This window comes from Dermacentor andersoni, chromosome 5 (assembly GCF_023375885.2).
Source record: "Dermacentor andersoni chromosome 5, qqDerAnde1_hic_scaffold, whole genome shotgun sequence".
Lineage (NCBI taxonomy): Eukaryota > Metazoa > Arthropoda > Arachnida > Ixodida > Ixodidae > Dermacentor > Dermacentor andersoni.
The window spans coordinates 189,036,286-189,051,923 of NC_092818.1; the positions used below are offsets into that span (position 1 = coordinate 189,036,286).

At 45.4% G+C, this 15,638-nt stretch overlaps 1 protein-coding gene across 1 annotated transcript; it reads right to left on the reverse strand.

Moving 5' to 3' along the window:
* Positions 1 to 9,243: 9,243 nt before the first annotated feature.
* On the reverse strand, positions 9,244 to 15,237 carry LOC126532307 (acetylcholinesterase-1-like). Its single transcript, XM_050179992.2, has 3 exons — positions 13,616 to 15,237; positions 12,994 to 13,143; positions 9,244 to 10,977 (listed from the first exon to the last, which is right to left on the reverse strand). The coding sequence occupies exons 1-3, from the start codon at positions 15,235 to 15,237 to the stop codon at positions 10,770 to 10,772; spliced, it is 1,980 nt and encodes a 659-aa protein (XP_050035949.1). The 3' UTR covers positions 9,244 to 10,769.
* Between the last annotated feature and the right edge of the window lie 401 nt (positions 15,238 to 15,638).

Sequence of the window (15,638 nt, forward strand, 5' to 3'; positions counted from 1 at the left end):
ATGAAACAACAGCGAACAAAACATAAAAGAAAAGAGAAATACGCAGCTATTGCTTGTGCGACGTGAGAAGGAACAATGAAAAAACTAACATTAGAAATGATAGGAAATTTTCCATCGTGCATACTTTCCAACGCCAAATGACAATCTTAATAAGGCAAATAGTAAATTACCTATGTCTTTATTATCGTTCAACCACAATCAAAGAAATTTCTTAAGGTCATATATATATATATATATATATATATATATATATATATACATATTCGGAGAGAAAAACTGAGAGTTCGGGCAGTGAGAAAACCCTAAGTGATGAGGTAGACCAGGATGTGGTATAACCATATGTGTGATAATTAGAAAATAGATTTACCTGTCAGGCACAAAAATAAAGATAATTGTAACTATATAGAAACTGCAACTTTTTTTTGCATCAGAATAATTTTGAACACAAAGACAGCGATTTAATGAACTATCCAACTATTGGGTTCGAGAATTAACATGGTGTCCTGCGGCCAAAGTCCAATGAAGAAGGCCAGAAGGAGAGGATATTTTGAGTAGTTAAGGAAATACACAATTTCCGAAATGAAAATTCGAATTTATTCCTCTGATTTCTAAATCGATGGCATGCTAGTACAAAGTGGCTATGGTGTTGCGCTGCTATAAGCACGAGGTCGCGGGATCAAATCCCGGCCGCGGCGGTCGCATTTCGTTAGGGGTGAAATGCGAAAACGCCCGTGTACTTAGATTTAGCTGCACGTTAAAGAGCACCAGGTGATTCAAATTATTCCGTTGTCCCCCACTACGGAATGCCTCATAATCAGATAAGCGTTTTGGCGTGTAAAAGTCCAGAATTCAATTCAAAGCCGACATTTTATGTTCCGGTTTGTGTTTACGAATTTATTTTTATTAAGCAGAACTCAGGTGTGTTTACTGGCATACCAATTTCCGTATACTTGCTGCTACTTGGATTAATCTTCGCATATACATCCAGAGGTATATCCGGCGTGATGCTGACAGTTCCATCAGCAGCAGAAACAGCTGCCGCAGGCACGTCAAACCCGAGAAGGTAGGCAAAAAAGAAGCTTCACTTTAAAAAACCACAGTAGCCTTCAACTATTCCTTCGCCTTCGGACCCATCTACTGCAACAGCAGCAGATGAGTTTTTTTGAATTGCACAATTTATGACCTCCAGTTTTGACAGTATGATAGAACCTTTTTTTTCAACCTCAGGCTTAATTGTGGCATTACGGCATGTATCTCTCATTCAATTTTTTTTCTTTTTCTTTGTTAATCAGCATTTTCTTTCAAGTAACGTTTACTAGTCATAACGCCTTAGTACACATTGACAAGTGCCACAGAGTAGCACAAAGCACATACTTCAAAACTCTCGATTTGATCCCCCAGATAAATATATAGCTTCAATCATCGTCATCGTCGTTGTTGTTGCTGCTCCTTTAAGAGTAACAAATATTTCGTCACCTCACGATTCTTCTTCATCGTGAGTGTCTTTTGACATGCAGCGTATTCTGTGTCCTATCTCTGCATCATTCTTAGAAAGACATGTGGCGTAGATTCGCTATTCCTTTACCATTACCTCCTGGTCGTTCCTTTTCGACGCGATTATCTTTTGACGTGTAGCGTATTCATGTGTCCCCTCTCTGTGTCATTCTTAGCGGGACATGTGGCGTAGACTTTTTCTCGTTTACCCTTACACGGTTATTGCTAACCACGTTTGGCAAGACTTAATGAGCACTTATATGACTGTACGAGACGACTTAGACGCTGCAGTAGCTTGGTAAAAACCCGTTGTATATACATGAACTCGATCCGTAAAGGACGCTTATGACAATGGTGCTCATGACGCCGTCCTCAACTCTCCGAGAGAATCGAAATTGGTTGCCACATGTTTGGATGGTGTTGGATCTGGAGGACAATCCCAATTGCTGTCCCCTAGATATTTGGACCTTACCGTTGGATGCGGGAGTTGGCCGAGCTTGAGGAGGACTTTGAGAAGAAAACTGGAGGTTTATTTACATAATTTGCAGTGAGAGTACAAAGAAATTAACAGTCATAAAGTCATTACGGGCCGGCAGCAATTCGGACGCTGCGGCCCGTGGCAAGAAGCTCGAAAGAGATGAATGAAGGAATGCTCTCTTGCTGCTCCCGGTCTCTGGCTTTTAACCCTTTCGGTGTCTCGAAGTCACGTCACGTTCGGCCAATCGGCGAGCCCGCTCAGGTGGCGTCATTTTCGGCCAATGGTAGGCGCCCGTGTGATTGTGTCACACCCGGTGCAGAGGGTCGCTCCTTGGGCTCCAATTGTCCGAGGGCTTACTTCTCTCTGCGGTATTGCCTTCTGGATTACAAGCGCCGTCACAATAGGCGGATGGGGGGAGACGGGTTGTCTTCGAGCGACGTTTCATGGCTGCAAAGCAGCTTTGCTCGGGTTCTACGTTACCTGGAACCGTGCCAGGCTCCCGCTACACTTTCGGGAAGAGTCAAGCAGTGAAGAGCTCCACCTTCGGCGCACGAGGTGGGGGACGCCAACTTGTTTGGACGTGCGGCGCCTCGGGAACGTGGTAGATGTGCTTCTGCGCTCCTTAATTAGCTGTGACGCGATTCGATGTAGTCTGGTGAACTCGAAGTAGGCTCAGGAAAAGGTCCCGTATCTAACAATGGATACATGGCTATATAAACAACAGTATCCTTTTCTTTTCTTTTCTGTGCAAGCAGAAAAGGGCTCAGCAGCTCAACATTACACATAATGCACGTGTCTCATGAAGGGGTATTAGGTTCCTTGGTATATGACAGCAGGACAGGCGAAACACAGGGAAAAAAAACTCAAGAGCGCAACTTCCGCCATGCAGGTGTATTAAACCCCACTGTGTTCAACGTGACCCTCATTCGTCTCGCGGAAGCTTTAACTAAATTGGTCTGCCTATCGATATATGCAGATGACGTTAGCATTTGGACTTGTGCAATAATTCACCTTCAGTAGCATGCACGACTATCAGCCTACCTTCAAGCTCAAGACTTGACGGTATTCACCGAGAAGAGCACGCAGGTTACATTCACACGCAGACCCATGGCACCATACCCGGGGTACACTATGGACGGACTGCCAATTATGAAATGACTCGTCCCATTTGGGTATCATAATTGATAGAAGCCTTTCGTGGAGCCCCCATCATTTATATTTGAAGGCGAGACTATTGTATATTGCACATGTCCTAAAATTTCTGTGTGAGAAATCAAGGGCCACGTCCGTGTACTTCATTTTTTAGTTATACAGAACTTTATTTCTGGGATTATGACGCTACAGCCTGCCAGTGTTGTCCAATGTACGTAAGTCAAATGTTCGCTCGTGGAGATCATACAGGGCTGAGCACTGCGCACCTGTCAGGGTCAACCTTATGTACTCGAGCTTTTGCAACAATCGAGCTTACCAGAGGTCATGCAATCACAGCCTGCATCCCTCTTGATTGTCTCAGGGTGCACAATCGACAGCTTTCCCGCATTTCAAAACATCCCCTGGCCCTCATGCTCTCACCATGACCTCGAGCTACGTTTTCAGAAGTTATCACCACTCACGAAGACTGTGTTCTATCAGGATGTGCAACAGCTGCGAGACCTTCATCTCTCGTGTTGTCTAGTTCTTCCTAGTTATCTTCTGGAGATAACTAGGAAGGCTGATAAATTAAGAATAGTTGTAAAGCGAACGATGCTGTTACTATTGTATAAGATATATGGGGCCCGGATATATATATCTAAACTAATAGGTTAATCTCGTCTACCAGTTAAACAGGCCGCTGTCATTCTAGCTACGCTTTTCACAATAAAATTTAAATTATCGCATATAACAACATCTGTGATCGCAAAACTTACTGTCTGTTGTGCTGCTATACAACACGCTCTGCAAGGACTACCGCGCTAATGGGCGATATCTTGCGGCTCAATTAAGCAGCTCTTCGGAGTTTTCATGTTGCCTTTCGTCGAAGGACTCAGGAGCAATTGCTGCAGGAGATAAGAAATGACCACCATCAAGCTCTTGAGAAAGGACACATATATTTGAGTGGCTACAAGGACATACCGTTCTTATTAGTGATGATACACGTACAAGGTGGCCGGGCCAGCTCAGAAAGGAACCCAAGCGATTCAGATCCCGCTATCAAGAAGCAACGCTCCAAACTAATTTTATTTCCTGGCTCGAACTATCGGAACAGGGATTACCGGCCTCCTAGTTCCTCGAAACGACACCTACACAAGCTTGATCCTTCTTTAATACTGCAACTGTCATCACGAATTTCCTGCTCCAATGCAAGGTTGTGAGATCGCCTCTGGGTCGGCGTGGCATTATAGAAAGCTTACTCGTTGAACGTCTGATAAACCTACATGCGACTCCCGCAGGACCAAAAAAAAAAAAAGGAAAACTACTGAACACCTCCTGTGCTTTCGTTCTCTTTATGACGCCTAGCTTCGCGCCCTCCGGAGCTGGTTAAATTGGCTGGACTCAAGGCCATTTTCAGAAACGAGGATCTTTGGGACATGACCGTGCGCGTCGCTGGCGCAGAGGGCAAAGGAAGGGGGGGGGGGGGGGGCGTGTGTCGCCACAGTACTTGATGTCGGCAGCTCTCTACCACCGTTAAATGATTTGGTGCGCAGCTTCAATTGTTTCAATTATTTCCATGTTTTCACCCCTTTATCCTCTTCCCCAACTGTAGGGTAGCAAACCAGACATGCCTTCGGTTAACCTCCCTGCCTTTCTTTGCGTCTCAATCTCACTCTCCATCACTTAAGATTTCATGCGTACAAAGCAAAACTATCTCTGGCTCGGCCAAACATGTCAACTGTCATCACTAATAATATCAGACTTAGAATACGCGTGCAGCTTGTGGGACCCCATAAAAAACGCCTCATTGATAAAATTTAAGGAATACAGAACCGTGCAGTGAGGTCTACATTATCCTTTTCAGGGTCAATAACGTAAATGTACGGCGCGGCCAACAAGTCCAAAATGGTCGATGCCGTATATTTACGCCGCCGTCTGTACGTTTCAAAGGCGCGCCAATTTGCTAACTTCTTCTTTCCTGGCATGTGCGGCCACTATGCGGTAATACAAGGATTTTTTCTCTCACGTCTCTCTCTATCTATCGGCTTTCGTTGCAAGGTTTGTCTGCTCCGGCACGTCTATGGCGGCGAGCTCGACCACTGGAAAAGCTAGCGCCACCATCGGCGTGACGTGGCACGAGGGATCACGTGGCCACAGCGGCCGCGTCGGCTGCTTCAGAAGCGCCGAAGCGAGCTGAAAACGTAAGGTTAAAGTCCCACCTGCGCCGCGGTTCTGATTAAGTGGTGACGCTTTACCGCCTTGGGTGTCTGCTTGACAACATCTGAAAGTACTATAATAGGTAGCGGCTGCCGTTGGAGGCGTGAGGCATGGTAGGCTACTGCTCAGTGCCGCAGTGCCGGACACACGCAACGGAGCCCTGTGTCAGCCTTATTCACACGTAGCCACCGGGCAAGGAGTTGCGTGAAGCTTGGCTGGCGAAACTTAGAACCGGCAGACAGCCATCGGCTACAACTCGGGTATGCAGCAAGCACAGACGCGAGGAACATTTCTACGGCGCCGGGACTGCGATGTTTGCTGAGTAGCAGAAAACGCGCACTGAGACGCTCGCCCGCGCCCGCCGCCCGGCTAATGTCATGACGGTTTGGTCTATGAACTTGTTGATGCTAGAAACTGGAAAGTTCACTGGAACGGAAAGGGAGCGGTAAGACGCACATTAAAAAAGACACCGCATATGGCCATGTTTGTGTTATGAATTAATGCGCTGGATTACGAAAATCAAGCGGAGGGAAATCGCACGCTGAAAAGACGGATAAACATACAGTGCGACGCAACTTGAGAAATAATATTGAAATGGACAAGAATTTAGAAGACAAAAAAGATTGAGTCGTCGCGACGGCACATCACAGTCGCCGTAGCTAGGCGTCGAAATCTCTACAACGGAATTATTTTTGAGCAATTCTGATAGCGTCCACGCAACAATGGTGGCTAGTGTACTGTTAAATGCTCATAGGCTGCGGCTTAAAGCTCAAGGCATGGTGCGAGAACGCGCTCACAGCGAAAGCAAAACATTGTGCGTGGGCATGCATGCAGACGCGCAGTCGGTCGCTGCGAACCCGTGCGATCGCTGGATTGAGGCTCCATTCTGTTATGCCCCTTTTGGTTATACAGACAGCCCCCTATAAAAACATATTTCACATGGTTTATTCTCAGCGTTTGCCTACCTTTCACGCACAAAGCCGGATCGGGAGACTACATCCCGGCGACCGCGCGCGTTCTGGCGTTCTGGCGTTCACGTACTGTGAACGCCAGATAGCGTCTGTAAACGATTCTGCGCTATAAGTTTGCCCAAGATTATTATATTGACAGTCAAAAACTTCCCTCGTTTTGAGAGTACCTGCATAAATGTCCAGGAGGGCTGCCGCGGGGTGTTTTTATTGAGCGCCGTAAGCGAAACCTATGAGGAGCGCGCCGCGTGATCCCTCATACTACGCAAGTGAGGGGCCTCCGACAGATGGCGACTCCGTAACTCCTCGCCGCCAATACAACCACTCGCGCATTGGCGGGCGCGCGGGCGTACGGCAGTGGGTTTTGTTCCGCGGGCGGTTTCGGCTTCTTTCGCTCGCAAAACTGCTGCCTGTTACTCCCTCGTTTTTTGCGCATACGAAGGATGCCGCCGTGCACGCGTTTCCTTTTTGGAGACTCGCGAAAACTAATTGTCTCGGGTTTGCGATAAGATGAAGATTAGCGGAAGCTTGTCACACGTTTTGCTTTTTTGATGGGCACACAACTACACGACTGACGTTAGGAATAAGATCAGAATCAACCCTCTTCCCAGAAACATGCATCCAGCATATAATATCAAAGGGAGAAAGGCAAGAGCTAAAACACTCTTGCAGGAAATAGAGTAGCAGAACCAACTGGCAGCTATAGTTGATGCTGCCTGGGTGAAAAATAAAAAAGCATGTACGGCCATTGTATCAAATTATCAAGTGAAGGTGCAGGACGCTATCACTATTTTTACCAAAGACCCCATGGTGGCGGAAAAAGCGGCAATTGCTCTAGCCATCAGGAGTAACTAGTGGATCTGCATTTACAGTGATTCGAAATCCGCTATAAAGTGTTTTGATAAAGGCTGCGTAGCTGGGGCTGCAGCTCAACTTTTTGAAAACATTGGGATTATGAAAACTGAAATCCGATGGTTTCCTGCGCATAGGGGGAAAGTGGACGGGACTCGGGTAAACCTTGCTAACCGTGACAGTCACAACAGAGCCGTTCACCATCAAGCCAGGGAATCTAGAGATCAGTTGATTACTTACAATGACATTACGAAACATTACTATTTAGGACGCAGACAATTCCCATTGCCACATTCAAAACTGAACAGGGCTCAGGCAGTCTCACTGCTCTTATTGCGAACAGGTACATATCCCACGCCGTACCAAATTAATAAAATATATACAAAGAGGGAGATTAAGATGGACTGCAACGATTGTAATGGCATTATTGGAATCAGACATATGCTGGCACGGTGTCCCGCGACTCTCCCCAATCTCTTCGAATAATGGACACAGTGGGAGAAAATGATTCAAAGCCCATTGTTTCAGGACCAACTAAGGGCAGTCCAGAGGGCCCATGATGTCGCTGAAGGGCTTGGTCTGACAATGCCAACATGGGAGCGGCCAGCCTTGGCTTAAAAAGTCGAGCCTCCGGACTTCATTTCGATAAATGTTTTCACACGTACACGCACGCACATGCGCACGCGCACGCACACGCGCACGCACGCACGCACGCACGCACGCACGCATTTGAGACGCGAAATAATCTCGTGTGCGCATTTTCTAAGCCTTGAGCTATGTGTATACCAATGGATCAAATTTATAATTCTTATAAGTTTATTTTCTTTTCTTATTGTTGTTATTCATGAATAAACAATAAATATATACCAAATCAAAATGTTTGATCCTCCCTTTACGGTTACCCTAGAAAAATTACGGAATTTTCTTTTTCGAAATAGGTCCCTTCAAAGAATGCATATCTGCAATAAAAAAATCGACCCTGGGCGATCGCATATGGCGAAAAAGATCGACCTTAAGACAATGTGTCCGGAGCGCTAGTGCCCCACAAATAAAAGCTAACGTATAACAGCTTAACTCGTAAGGACAAACTTAAATATATCAACCCTCCATACTACATCTCAAGCAGGAGGGATCACATCTGTAAAATGAGAGAAATCAGATTTCGTATAATTACATGAAATCCTCTTTCCTCGCAAGAACAATATCTGAATGCAACTTCAATAGCGGACAGGTCACAGTGTCATAGTGACTGCGACAGGCACAGTCACAGGGAGGTCACAGCTGACGGCGTCTACTTCGTTCAACTGATCAATAATTTGTAATTAATAGAGCTCTTCTTGCACTGTGCCGTTCTTATGGCTTGCGTAGCATATTATGAAATTGCGAATGCCTCGTTTTTCATCATCCCTTCAAATGTTTATCGGTTTGCTTATTTGTATTGTTTTTGTTGTTTGTATCCACTTTCCTGCTGTAATGCTTCGGCGCTGCAGGATATATTGTAAATAAGTTCAAGACTAAAGTCCACCGCAATCAGCGACTATCTAAACCGCAATTCTGAAAATTCCCAAAGCTTATTCCTTCTATTCTCACCGTATCTTATGTTTCCTTACTGCGATACCATCGCGTCATTGCTAACTGGAGCTTTTCAGTTATTTTTTTACTCGTGCATAGACTGGAGGCAATACTGTTGTGAAAATTCGCAGTCTTTTCTGCTCAAGTAGCAATTATTCACGAAGCACTGGAGGGTTACATAATTTTAGCGCTTCGATACAGTGATAAATACGGTTTAATGAACACTTATGCGACAAGCCGGATGATCAGCATAGGTAAGCTGTATCATATGGGGATTTTTTTATGGGGATTACAGCATTAAACATGGAGTGTATTGAAAAAAATCAGGGGGGAATGCTTAGCCAGGGCATGTCAACTAGAATTAAATAGCTTGAAAGAGCAAAATTTCTGTTTCAATAAAAGCAGCAGGCTTGTGTGCCTCAAGTAGTTCCACACTTACAACCGTAGCCCCATCCAAGGAAATGACTCGACTGAAACTGGATGAATCTATGCCAAACAATTATTTTGCTTCAAAACACGAGGCAGCGTAGGTATGGAAAGAACAAGTTTTATCCGACGTCAAGGGATACTTTGTGTAACGTACACAATGACACAGAGTGTTCGCATTGTTCCTCAGCATATGTATGACTGGTCAAGCTGTTTGACCTTGGTCGAAGGTTTGATCCGTGCCTGCTGGAATTGGCGGTCAAACTGAACCTGCATTAAGCACTAAATAGCTTAGCTACGTCGTTAGTACTACCGATTTAACCATTCACAATAGCGCTCTAGAAGATGGTGACACGTATGTATCAAGTCCGAGCGCACGCTGAGGTATAGATTTAGGAACGTTTTGTAAGGAATAGTGGCACTAACAGTTGCATTTATTGTCTGCTTCGTCATTAAACATTAGGCCATATTTCTCTTCGAGGACACCGACTAAAGAACGGGATCTGGACACTCTGACTGTTACTTGGTTCACGTTTAGGTCTTCTATGTAATATGCAACAAATTTGCATCAGGAATCCATGCACTGTGGCGGGCGCATTTTGCTCTAGCCCCTACCTCACTTAAGAATGGGTTTGCAAAAGCGCATTTGCCGATAGCATTGTCCGTAATAAATTCGGCTAAATAACCAAAAGCCACGAGGACGCGCTGCAGTCCAAGCGCTGCGTAGATGAGCAAATTTAGCCTTGTTGAAATCGGGCCTATAAAAATGAATCAATTTCATCGAGTTTTTCTACGTTTTGTTAAACGTTTACTTTGAAATTGTTCTACTAGCAACATCATGCACCGTTTGAAATGACGACTGAATTTTAGCTATATTTTCCAGATTTGGCAATTTTGAGCAGATCATAATCTGGAAGAATTAAGTCTGGAAAAATGAAACTTCCACGACAGATTTCGTCGAATCTAGCCTCCACTGCTCCTAGCACTTCTTCAATATAAATACACAATATTTTACGCTTCCGTCGACTCGGCAACATAATCTGTAAATCACTGCAGCAGTGCAGACACAGGAGCTTCTCTAGAGTTGTCAATTTTTTATGCCGGCAGATAGGCTGCGTTAACTATGTCTCAAACAACGGTAGACACTCATGAGTGCTATTATTTCGATAAATATGTACCGCTAATATCAAGTGCAACTTTATTTTCCCCACTGTGGGCTGCTTTATTCATCAGCGCTTCGGCAGCGTATGCAAAATTATTACGAGAAATCCTCCCCGTCGTATGGGCTTTTCACTCACGTAACAGCTAGCAGTCGATTCCAGGCCGACTTTCGACCGTAGCTTGACTAGCTTTCTAATTACTTACACTCTAAACGCCGCCTGTCCAAGTGCCCTGATTTATTACTGTACAATATTATGAAACACTCCACACTACTGTGCAGCACCATAAAAAAAGTGGGCAAAAAATCTGCACTAAACTGAACGATGAAATGGCCGAAAATCAGCGCATTTTTAGCTGTAATGAAAAAGTTAAAGGTAGACGTTCCCGCTATTCTAAAGCTCTCTACTATTAGAAATTATACTACAGCCTTTACACGCTTTTTCATTTTGAAGTGCCAAGGCTAGGATTGATTAAAATGTACTCGTGTATGATTGCGACAGTGGAAGGGCTGCTAGTGTCGACAGCACCACGAGAAACACTCCGCATAAGTTTTGGTCGTACGTCGATCCGCCATTTTCTGGTTTTCGGTCAGTATACTTTGTCTTCCATAACGGTGGACTACCGTGCTTCTTTGTCTTTGCTGTGGTCGAACTTGTCACTGGAACCTCCTGGGCATCCCTGAAATGATGAAAATAAAAAGAACCAAGGTGACATAAATGTTACTGAAATATTGCACCAGATTTTACACGTGCGCGTACTAGGCAGCAACTGCTATCCGATGTAATGGTAATTGTAAAGTGTGACAATTATATAGCAGTGGAAATTGTGCAAATAGAAAAATTGGTTGTAAAACCCTGTGAAGGTATCCGCTATTTACCTGAATAAGTAACTTCAGGATCATGATGACGAACTAGATTTGGGAGCAAATTAAAACTGGCTTCTGCTATCAAACATCGGATGGTCATGGCGTTGTCGGTTAAGCATTTGTGTCAGTGCTGGGCGGTTCCATTCCATCTCAGATTTATTTTTTTCGCTGAAGCGAAATAAAAAGTCAGAACAAGGTCTTCACTCGAGGTTGTTTTTAGAGCGTAGGTCTTAGGCGCCCATTCCTGTGGCGAGCGTCGGTGTTGTCCCACGTCACCGAGCGAACGAGTACAGCGAAATATAAAAGCGCACGCGGAGCGTAGCGGGAGATGAAAGAGGATAGCGCGAGAAAAAAAGCGGAGTAAGAGGCTACAGTGAAAGCATGAGGCGGAAAGCGGAGGAGGTGAGTGTGGCGAAAGGGTGAGGCGGAAAGCAGAGTGCCGCACGAGATTGCGAGATGGCGCCATAACATTTGTAATCTGATTGTATGCGCGAGGCGAATGGTATAGCACTTTCTGGAAACCGCGAAGGCACCAGCGACTACACGGGAACCTTCGACGAGTCATGTATAAAATCCGACGCGCTTGACCCGCCGATCAGATTTTTGACGATCTCCGACTCTGCTCGTGGCTATCGTTGTGCTTGAGTGTTACTTGTGTTACAATGCCTCGCTCCCTTTCCAGCGTGCCGCGCGAGGCAGATTGTCTGCGCCAGCCAACATTTCACGGAATGAAAACACGTATAGAGCTGCGTTCAAATTTCGCATTAGGGGGGGTCCCAGTCGTCGGTGAATCTTTACTGAAAATCAGCATTTGGCAGAGGTGGCACATCATGATTAATTAGGCCACTTATATAAGACTTCTTAATTTTCCGTCTTTCAAGCGAGTGCGCTCGTTAGGAAGCTTATCCGGATTTTAGGCTCAAACATCCGGATATCAGTGCATGGCGAACTCCAAGTAAGCGTGTGATGATTTTGGCATATATTGCACAAGGAGACATTTCTAAAGTGTCTGCTGTATTTGTGATGGCGTGCCTGTACCTCCGTTGACAAATAAAGAGACGTTTATGTCGCTTGCTCATCGATGCTTCAAGAGCGATAACTTCGCCGTTTACTAAACTGTTACATCGCTCAAATTATTGTTGCTATTTCCACTTGTTATAAGTACTGGCCTGAAAAGGAGGCGCAACTTCAAATGCTACGGCACGTAACACACGTAAAACTGCCGCGCGCTTTGTTGATAACGCTTTGTATCAGCTGTCAGCAACTTTGACTGAATGTCTGCAGATAGTTCAGTAGCACGTAATGAAAAAGATTAAATAGCCATGGCAAAAAAGCAAATATTTATTTTCGCGAGAGAATCAGTGTGCGAGACTTCACATCTTGGCAGGACTAGTACTGTTTTTGGAAAACGAAGCTTACACAATAGTTTTCTTGTAATAAGCATATGACCCGAACAATATATAGGTGTCGTATGTTTTACACCGTGTCTATCTCCATATGGAAGGTTCACTGCATGTAAAAAAATCTAATTTACAGTGTCCCGTCTCTCATGCCGCGCTGCTACCATGCGCTTGCCCGTACGTACAAGAATAAAGTAATCATCGGCGAGCCATAGTGCATTGTGATAGCAGGATGAGCGCTGAGTACGATACCGAATTCCCTTACAAGTGATAAAGGCAGAATGCACTGAACTTGCAACATGCTAAATGACACGTTCACTCAGCAAAGAGCCTTGCTAAAAATGAGGAAACATATAATCTCGAACTGGCTGGTAAAACGGGCTGATCAAAACAAGTACAGATGCCAAAAAGCCATTTCATCGCACTTACTTCCTGTAGAAAATTGGCCTCCAAATGGCACAGCGGTCTGTTTTCATGTCGTTGACGATGGTGAAGTTTTCTGGCCTAAGAACAAGCATCTGACGCTTGTCGACCCCGTATAGGGGCCAGATCACGCCGGCCCGTGGAATCGTCGGTTTCCTGGAGAGATTACATATCTTGAAGCTCCACGCTAATTGGCTTGGAGAACAGTAAGACGTACAAGTGCGAGTGCATGGGCGCAGTTATTTAGTTTACGACACCTCCAATGTTTGAAGAAGAAATGCATCAGTTTAACTTTATGCAGTCGGACTCTGCTGCAGCTTACAAATAGTGTGCAATAGAATCTTAACGAAGGATGTATTCGCTGTTAGAAACTATACGCGAGCCCTGTCCTTCAAAGTTTTGTTCGTGTAACAGAAGACATATATGGTTCTCATCTGAAGTTATTGTATTCATGTGAAAAAAAGCCTAAGAAACTGCGATGAGTATCATATAATTGGGCGTATTGTTATTCTCAAACATTATTTTAACCTTATTCAGCGTTATTGTATGGAAGTATTTATTTATGTCTCTGGAGGCAGTGCAATATATCACTCAAAATTGAATAAACAATGAAAGCATCCATGCTCACCCAGTTCGTACAAAGGCGCCCCAAGCACTGACGACATCCTTCATAAACTGCTCTTCCTCGCTTGTGTAGTCCTGGGTGGCCAAGTATTTCTTTCCCAATGAGCCAAGAACATCGGTGTAACGGCTTTTGTCTCTTAGGAACGGTAGCGATCCCATAGTATAAAAGAGGTCTTCGGTGTGTGCCACACCCATCCATTTTGGGAAAAAGCTGTGCGTCGACTTGTAAGCGAACAAGTAACGGTGCGTCCGTATTCCCTGCTCAGCCGCGCTGTCAGCAAACAGCTGAGTAGGGCAGTTAAAAACAGCATCAGCGAAAATTTCGCAGATGATGTCGCGTACTTCGTTGTAGCTGTGCTCGACTTCATGTCCTCCGAAATAAGCAAGCACTAGTTCCTTTGCCGTCGACACAGGAATGTTCATAGCCTGAGATATGACGACTGTTACAACAGTTCTGTACTGCGTAGCCAATACTTCGGAAGCCTGAGGAAATGAGTCGGAGAGGAAGCTAAAAAACATTGTTCCTTCGTCAGTGGTGGTTCCCAGTAGCACGTCTTCAACGTGCAGTTGTTTCCACGGTTCTGGAGACAAGACAGAAAAGGGAAGGAATTCGTCCTTATCGAAGGGCGAAAAAATTTGCTGCAAGAAGTTGAGTTTTTCGACTTTTCGCATAATAAAGCTTGCATCGAGTTTACGAAGACAGCTGATGACCTGTTTACGCTGCTCGCTAAAGGTCATCTTAACGTCATAGCAACCCAGCAAGACGGCGGTGTTTATAAATTTCCCTTCACCCCTGAAGAAAATGTTCAGCACCATGGAAAGCGGGGAGCCACTCTGTGTAATTATTCTCTTGAAAAGTCCCTTGCTTCGCGGAGACGCGGCGTGCAGAGCCACCGACGTCGCCCCCGCACTCTGTCCGCCGATGGTCACTTGTCGGGGATCACCTCCGAAGCTTGCAATGTTCTCACGCACCCACTCGAGTACCATGTGCTGGTCCCAGAGGCCCACGTTACTCGGCATATCCGACGTCTCGAGGGATAAGAATCCGAAGATTCCCAGGCGGTAATTGAACGTCACGAACACGATTTCTGTCAGCGCCACGAAGTTCGCCGGATCGTAGACTAGCAGCGCCGAGTCACCCCACTGAAAGGCGCCTCCGTGAAAATACACGAGAACTGGAAGAAGTTCATTCGTGCAGTTTCGCTGCTCCCGACAACCAGGCTGCGATGGCTTCCACACGTTAACGTACAGGCAGTCTTCAGATGCCTTTGTGTAGTTCAACTTGGTCAGTCCAAGTAAGGGAACTGGCACCTGATGACAAGGCGTTGGCTTCGTTGTCGCGTTGTAGATGCCATCCCACGGTGAGACTGGTCTAGGCTTTTTAAATCGGAGCTCTCCGACGGGTGGCTGAGCATACGGTATCCCAATATAGGCGTCCAGAATTTTGCCTCCGAGCTCGAATTGCAGACCCGACACGAGGCCGGAACCTATACGAACTACAGGAGCGGCATTGTGCGCCGTGGTCTTTGACAGCAACGCGAAACAAACACACTCGACTGCAACCACAAGAACAATAAGCTTGTGAATGCTACTCCTCACAAATTGCGCCGTCGAAATGTGCCACATGCTTACATCGACTATCTGACTCGTCTTGACCGCGCAGAAAGCTCTTCCTTTCTGAGGATATCTCCACGGGCGCTATTAAGCTAGACGACATCAGAAAAAGAAAAGCTGGCACCAACCTCGTAGCGACATACTTCTGCAGAGTAAGAACGTAATGTTTCCTACCATCTTTATTACGTCCTCTTGAAATAAGTATTGAGTGGGCGAAGAACGTGCTTGTTTTGTTGATGCTTTTCTCGGAGAGGTAGTTGTGTATTTTTATTCCGGCAAAGAGAGGATCAGTGACCTTCGCGCATCTTCCAGGTACCGGAGAACATGTATTATCGGCGCGAAAAGGTCACCAGCGTCAAATACAAATAGGCCTGGTTTGAGCATTTAATGCGCCATTATAAAGCAGGAAGGCT

Excerpts from the sequence above, each read along its gene's own strand:
- LOC126532307 (XM_050179992.2), bottom strand. The coding sequence starts at position 15,237 with ATGTGGCACATTTCGACGGCGCAATTTGTGAGGAGTAGCATTCACAAG. Across the intron at positions 13,144-13,615 it reads GGCGCCTTTGTACGAACTGG|GAAACCGACGATTCCACGGG; the intron begins GTGAGCATGGAT and ends TAATCTCTCCAG. Across the intron at positions 10,978-12,993 it reads AGGCCAATTTTCTACAGGAA|GGATGCCCAGGAGGTTCCAG; the intron begins GTAAGTGCGATG and ends TCATCATTTCAG.